Source organism: Microcaecilia unicolor, chromosome 14 (genome assembly GCF_901765095.1).
Source record: "Microcaecilia unicolor chromosome 14, aMicUni1.1, whole genome shotgun sequence".
NCBI classification, from domain to species: domain Eukaryota; kingdom Metazoa; phylum Chordata; class Amphibia; order Gymnophiona; family Siphonopidae; genus Microcaecilia; species Microcaecilia unicolor.
In genome coordinates this window covers 23,185,386-23,193,385 of record NC_044044.1, presented here as the reverse complement: position 1 = coordinate 23,193,385, position 8,000 = coordinate 23,185,386, and the positions used below count along the sequence as shown (strand labels likewise).

The 8,000-nt window shown below is 44.1% G+C and overlaps 1 protein-coding gene across 1 annotated transcript in view; it reads left to right on the top strand.

Moving 5' to 3' along the window:
- Positions 1 to 1,586: 1,586 nt before the first annotated feature.
- The window catches only part of LOC115457056 (vomeronasal type-2 receptor 26-like), a 29,718-nt gene continuing 23,304 nt past the window's right edge, over positions 1,587 to 8,000 (top strand). The window contains exon 1 of the mRNA XM_030186479.1: positions 1,587 to 1,669. Coding sequence (XP_030042339.1) covers positions 1,587 to 1,669 — 83 coding nt within the window. The remainder of the gene's footprint in view (positions 1,670 to 8,000) is intronic.

Here is an 8,000-nt window from a genome sequence, read left to right as displayed (position 1 = left end):
TTCTCCTCTGGTTAAGAGGCTCACTACTGCCCCCTAGTTCTCACACTGTTATGCTTATGATTTCTTTATTCATAAATTTTCATCCCCTATACAGATATTACCATGCTCCAAAACAGTCTAACTGGCCCAATATTTCTGTATTTACGTACATAGTTTAATTAATTTTAATTTCTTAACAAGCCAATCCACACTGATAAATACATTTAACAAGCAATTAGAATTTATGCACATAACTCGCTAGGAGTATTCTGTAAATTAATGAACCTAAATTTGAATGTGTGCATCCAAGAAGGGGCGTGGCTATAGATAGGGAATGTGCGTGTCATGAGTGTTCCAAAACGTTACATGCAGTGTTACAGAATACGACTTCTCTATGTTAAAATCTACATGCACAACTTTATTCCAAGGTTTACTTGATGTAAATAGAAGCACTTAGATTTAGGTGGAGGAATAGCCTCTAAGCATATTCTATAAACCGCTTAGGCACATTCTATATACCATATATAATTTTATCTGCACCTTGTATAATATGCTTAGGCAGAAATTTATTCCACTTGGGTTCTTTGGGTGCCATATGTAGAATCTAGACCATATTAATGGCTAAAAGGAATAGACATCTTAGACTATAATTAAGAACTGCTCAAACAGTAAAATTATTCTGGCATGACTAAATCACCATTTCTCTCGCAATCTTCAATTAAAAGAAAGCTTTCTGCTGTCTTTGAAACTGTAAGTAATTATTCACTCTACGTAATTTTATGGAAGCATATTCAATAAGTGGGCAACCTCTGGGTAAAACATTCTCTGCCTGTAATCATTTAGGGCCCCTTTTAGTAAGCCACATGGAGGGGCATAATCGAACAGTGCTGGCCATCTATATGGGTGGTCATCTCTAAGGCCAGCGCCATAAAGAGGTCTCACGAACCGTATTATCGAAACAAAATGGCCAGCCATCTTTTGTTTTGATAATATGGTGGATTGGGGCTTCATGCTTGAGACACTAAAGGCTTATGGTATAAAGGGGTTCTTTGTGAAGGCAATACAGACTTTATATAATGGCCCTGTGGCGAGAGTTCATGTAAGTGGATTATGCTCCGAATGGTTTAACATAGGTAGGGGAATCCGACAAGGCTGCCCGCTTTCACCGCTTTTATTTGTGCTGACCCTGGACCCGCTATTGCGGGAAATAGGTAGCAATATAGACATAAAGGGCGTGTGCATACAGGACCAGGAATTCCTAAACTACAGCATTCACAGATGATTTGCGGGTGCTGGTCACAGATCCCCAGAGATCATTGACCCCGTTGATGGAAAGCCTCCGGGAATACAGGGACTTCTCGGGGTTCAAGCTGAACCTAGAGAAATTGGAGGCTTTAGCTAGTGAAGGGGTAGGACGAGAGGTTTGGAATCAGTCCCCGTTGTGTCATGCAACTGAGGTATTTAAATATTTGGGGGTGCAAATGTCGATGGACCCAGCACAATTGTATAGTGCTAATGTCCCTCCATTGCTCAGGGAAGCTAAAACACAACTGGCAGCATGGGTGTCCTTGCCCCTGTCATTTATGGGCAGAGTGCATTTATACCGAATGGTTATATTCCTGAAATGGTTATACATGCTGCAGATTCTCCCTATTAGAATGCTGGTTAAAGATCTGAACACTCTACAAAGGTATGTAGCGTGGTTTTGCTGGGCGGGGAAAAAAACGAAAATAAGATGGAAACATGTATATGGGACACAATGTAAAGGTGGACTGGGCATGCCTGATTTGAAAGATTATAACCAAGCTTGCTTGATAAGACATTTGAGAGACTGGATACTGGGGTGGGAACATGCATATTTCCGACCTTGGTCTCTAAACTGCTTGCTACACTTGAAAAAAGGGGGAATACCAACGCCGATAAAAGATAGTGTGCTCTTGCAACCCCTGCATCAAATTTGGAAGGTTCTACTCGGTTACTGGGGGCAGGACCCGGAGGCTAGCGTACTATTATCGATCGTGGGGAATGTAGAGTTTCCTGCGGGGAGGGAGAATCAAGTTTTCTGGGACTTGGAGAGACAGGGGGTGACATTTTTGGAGAATTTCCTTCAGACAGATGGGTCGATATTGTCTTATGGGGACTTTGAAAGGAGATGTGCGGGAGGACCAATGACAAGACTGGCATACTTGCAACTGGCACATTACATTAGGGAATTGCCTCGGTCTGCACTTGCTCTGACATTTGGGGGGAGGATACGAGAATTTCTCAGGGGAGATGCAGTGGGACAAACGTCAATATCTTGGTTCCATAAGGCATTGAGAGGGTTCAAACCTAGGAAAGACATTGCTGAAGTAGTGGGGAAATGGGAGCAAGAAGCGGGGGGCACAATAGCAGAAGGGAAGGTTATGGCTGCACTTAAAAGGATAACAGGAGTAGTGCTTAGTGCAGAGCTGCAGGAATGTCATTTTAGATCCATACACAGGGCATATTTCTCGGGTACACAAGCATGGCATGCATGGGGTGGTGGAAGCGAATAAGTGCCGGAAGTGTGGAGTGGGCATGCCTTCTTTGGCGCATGGGATGTGGCAGTGTCGGCTCATACGGGGGTTCTGGACGGCTCTCGTCTGGTTTGTTTCCGGGATTCTGGGGTGTAGGATACAGTTCACATTTGAACGTATTATGTTTAGTTCCCCAGTGGTGTGGGCAGTGGGGACAGGGGAAGAAAAACTGTTTCTAAGTAAATCTTGCATTCTGGGGAAGAAGTGCATATTGAATCACTGGATTAAGGACATACCGCCATCATACTGGTATTGGAGAAATACATTGCATGAGCTCATGCTGTGGGAGGCGGAAGGTGCTCGACACACGCCAAAGAGGCAGCAACAGTTTATTAAAATGTGGAAAGCATATTTAAACATTATAGCTTCTAGAGCTAGAAGTCAAGTGCTGAATGAGTTGGGATGAATGTGGAATGAATGGAGGGGCTGGAGGGAGGTAATGCTAAAGGGGAAAGGGGTATGGGAGGAGGGAGGAGAACCAGGAGGAGTGTCATTTGGTATACAGCAGGTAGAGGCAGCATGGAACTTGTGGACTCAAGATCTCTCCCAAGATGACTGGACCTCGTGTACTCAGAGGGGGGGGGGGGGGGAGGAGGATCTGAGGAGGACAATAGCAAGCTGATGGTAAAGCCTAGTCCAAGCAATTCCATGTGGGTCTCAAGTATTTCTCTTATTGGCACATATATATGTATAACGAAGATTGTATTATTCACTAACAAAGATGAAGGAATGGTAGGGAGGGGGAAGGGGGATAAAACTGCTATCAGTTAGAGGGCGGTAGTTCTCGTTTGGCATCTGTTGTGCTGGAATGGGTATACGACTCAAACCGGTGCAGTGTTGTGGGTTTCTTGGGGGGCTATCAGAGTCCCTGGAATGCATAGCACATAGGTGCTTCAGTGTTAGTGGGGGACTACAAAGGGGGATGGGGAGTTGGGGATGTGAGATAGCTTGGTATATATGAAATATTGATGATAGTTGTTAAAAGTGGCCTGTACTTATGTGTTATTGCTATGATTGTATTTGATCATATAACTGTGTCTGGTATATTCGTTTGTCATCAATAAAAATCGTTGAACCTTAATTACCAAATTAATGTATACCTAAAACTGATATGTTGTTCGTAATGTATCATTGGAACATAGCAAAATATCAGTGGAAACAAGTGAAGAATTTTCAAATGATTTCAAACTCAAAATTTATATACTGATCTGTATATAGATTGGTGGCAACTAATGACTCTTGTATCTCAATTGCCATTCAACGAGCGTGATAGTGTGAAAAACAGCCAGGGCACAAATTTACATCTTATATAAAACTTTAAACAGTAAAACATTGGTCTGCCAGAAATATGAGTAGTATGTCATCTGCATAAATAATAAAAACCTTTATATTAAAATCCTAAATTACAGTGGCCAAGCAGTTGAGAAATGTATTGAAAAGAAATGCACACAGGACCAAACCCTACAGCATGCCACACTGAAGAGGAATTGCATCAGATGAGGTAGTAGAACAAGTAAATGCATAGCAATGATCAACAAGATAGGAAGAAAACCAAGACGACGCTGTGCCCACAAGATCAAGGGCCTTCAGAATTCAGAGTAAGAGAGCATGTTAGACAAATCAAATGCTGAGGACAGGTCCAAAGAGAACTGGAGGGTGATGAGACCTGCATCCAAAGAAGAGTGTAGTTCACCTAGGAGAATTGCTATAGTGGGCTCAGCACTATGATGTGTTCTAAAACTAGTTTGACAAGGATAAAGTGCAGAAAGCTGGGTGACACGGTGCAGAAGCTATTGAGACAGACATGGGAAGCAACTGCTTGCCCTAGGATTTGTACTATGGAATGTTGCTACTCTTTGAGATTGTGCATGGAATCTTGTAACTCTTTAGGATTCCAGAATCTTGCTATTCTTTGGGGTTCTAAATGCAACGTTGCCACAATTTGGGTTTCTGTCAGGTACTTGTGACATTTTTTTTTGGTTACATTTGTACCCCACACTTTCCCACTCATGGCAGGCTCAATGCGGCTTACATATTGTATACAGGTACTTATTTGTACCTGGGGCAATGGAGGGTTAAGTGACTTGCCCAGAGTCACAAGGAGCTGCCTGTGCCTGAAGTGGGAATCGAACTCAGTTCCTCAGTTCCCCAGGACCAAAGTCCACCACCCTAACCACTAGGCCACTCCTCCAATCCTCCATGGATTGGCCACTGTTAGAAACAGGATACTGGGCTAGATAGACCATTACTCTGACCCAGTATGTCTAATCCAATGTTCTTATGTAAAAACTATTCTCTCAGCTATCTTAGAAATGATACACAGATATGATACCAGATGGTAGCTCCCAGAAAGAGAGGGATCCATAGTAAGTTTTTTCAAAAGTGGCCTAATCAATACCTGTTTCTATAAAAAATGAACACTGCCCATAGAAAGACTTTGATGAATCTTATGTAAAAGCAAAGAGGTGAGGCCATGTCTGGGAATACCTAGTCAACTGGAAGATAAAGGATCCATCTTGCAAGTAGGAAACCACATAGAGGATATAATCTGAGATATCTGAGTTAAAGATGGAAGTGTGAATGATGACCAAAGGAGGGGACAGGCTCAATGGACAAAAGGAAAGAAGGGTAGGGACAAGAGACATTTGAAACAGACAGAGTACTGCTGCTGAATGCTGAGATGGCCATTCTATTCCTAAGGGCATCTTAGCATTTAGTGCCAGCTGATTTTTATCATGAGCTAAAAACGCTAGCCCACCTTAGCAAAAGACATCTTAGGTGTTCTAGTCTCTGTTGCTGCTGCCAATCTGCAAGATGCATACAAATGAATTTAATAAAACGACAAATAGTACAAGACACAATGCAAAAAAATAACATTTTATATATTTGGAGAATTCCTACCAGCTGTGAACACCAATGGCCAAACCTTAGGCCAGTACACAGGAAGGAAATTTGCTAATTTTTTGTGTCTTGCTGTGGGACAGGAAGCCACAATCAGGTGCAAAAGCTGCAAGGAGAAGGTAGAAGGCACATACAAGGGAAACTGTTTAGCACCTTCACTGGCTCCTCTTGGGCAGTAACATATTCTCCTTCATCTACCACTGCCACAGCTTCTGCTCCTGGACTCAGGCACCCTCAGGAATTAATCTGATATGTTTCTGTCAATGCAGCCTTGACTCTGCTTCATGAGCTGATCATGATGTTTTTGTGGGATTGGGTGATACTAAGTTGGGGCTGCTGGGACCTTGTTCTTTCTGTGAGAGGTTGGAGATGTGTGTTGGATCCTCCCATCTCCCATAAAAACTTCATCATCACTTGTAGTGGTGTTTTAGGGGAAGATAGGAGATGCTATACTGGGGTCACCAAGCCTCTGGTAGAACTGTAGGTAGAGAAACTGCTGCACTGCATAGTAGGAACAGTGCCTGTCAGCTACCACTCTCTCCCCTCTGTATCCATAACCACCCTACAGACATCACAGGAAGGGCTCTCCTGACACAGAAGAGAAAGAAAAAAGTCTCTTTTTATCTATTTAACTTTGAACTGCAGCATATGGACATATATACATATAGGTGTACACATTTGTGTGCTTAAGCTAGTATTTTAAAAACTTGTAAACCCTCTTATTCTACAAGTTATGTACCAATCGCATGCCTTACCTTAGCTGCTAAAATGGGGGTAAACAACAGTTCATTTAGTAATCTATAGTGCCTACGATCTTTAGCATGCAATTGAAAGGGGATGTGCCTATGGGTGGGGCATGTGAGGGGTGTGGGAGGGGTATAGGAGTGGCATGGGAGAGGCATAGATGGGTCATGGAGGGACATAGTTGGGTTATAACTAGGACATGAGAAGGACATGGATGGGTTCTAGATGGAGCATAGGAAAGGAATGGGTGGGGTATGAGAGGGGAATGGGTGGGTTATAGGAGGGGCATGGGTGGGGTATGAGAGGAGAATGGGTGGGCATTAAAGGGGCTTGGATGGGTTGTAGGTGGGGCATAGGAGGGGCATGGGTGGGGTATGAGAGGGGAATGGGTGGGGCATGTGTGGGTTATGGGTGGAGCATGAGTGGGACATGTGATGGGTGGGGCATAGATGGGGTAAGGGAGGGGTATGTAAGGGGCACAGGTGAGATGTGGGAGGGATATGGGTGGGTTACACACAGGTACAATTTATAGAATGTGGCATGTTGTTTGTCTATGTGACAACATCTAGGCATCAAAATTTACAACTACCTTTTAACTTGGGGTAAGTGTGGGTGAAGTTGGACACGTACATTTTGACATCTAAACTTGGTGCCCAAATGTCAATTTAATCTATATTCTATTACATAATTTGGGTGCCCAGATGCCTTTATAGATAACTGTCTTAGTGCACAGGTTTCGAGTATCTACCTGCTAATTTTCAGCACTATTTAACTGGACAGCAACGGCTCTGGACACTAATATACCCACTTAGCGCACAGTATGTAATCTGCTGTATCACATGATATAGCCAGCAAGCCACAAATATTCAGCACTTTGCCGGCTAAGTTGAGCAGACTAATTCTGCCAGTGTCACGTCTGTGGCCGTGCCCCCTCTCAGACTCACCTTATTTCCTGTGGTCAGCTTCTGAGCTGGCTTCTGTCTGTCCTTTGTTAGTTCTGCCTCTGACTTTGTGTGCTGGCTGCATTAGATTGTCTGTGTGCTGTCACCCGGTCCAGACTTCAGCCCAGTCCAGTCCGGATCTTCCAGACTGCCAGACTTGCTTGCTTTGTTTGAACCTGCACAGCACCCTTAGTGTCCTGGTGATTGTTGCAGTGAGCTCCAGGTGCTGCTGGGCTTATTAGCCATTCTGAAACCTTGCTGCTTTGCCTTTGCATTGTGTCTAAGGCCCTGGTATGTTGGTGCTTTTGCACTTCATCCTGAGTTTGCGTCCTTGTTCTAGTTCTTGCCTGAAGTCTTGCCTGTTCTATTTAGTCTATGTTTAGTTTAGGGTATTGCTTGTTTCCCAGTCTGGTGTCTTGTTTGTATGTCTTTGTCTAGTTCTGGGTTTATCTGTGTTTGTTCCCTGTTTCAGTGGCTGCTCACAGCTTTCGGTCTTGTCCTTTAGCCTATCCTTTCCCTGCCTTGCTGTCCCTGTGCTGCCTAGCTGTTATCCAGTCCTGCCTGTCCAGTAAGTCCTGCCGGCCACCTGAAGCCTAGAGCTCAACTCTTGGTGAAAAGTGGCCAGGTACAGGTGAAGCCTAACTGTTTGTCAGAGATCTGCCCTGTATCCAGTGTGGGGTGGTTTTCCCTGCCACTGCCGCTCCTTGGCAGTGGCCCAAGGGCTCACAAACCAGTTTCCAGCTTTGAAAACGTGACAGCCAGTCACCAGAAATGGCCAAGCATTGAGGGGCTCTTCTACAGAGCATGGGGAAGCCTAACATGGGCTTACCGATTTCTAAATCGGGACTACAGCTAGCCTAGAGCTGCCACAAACCAC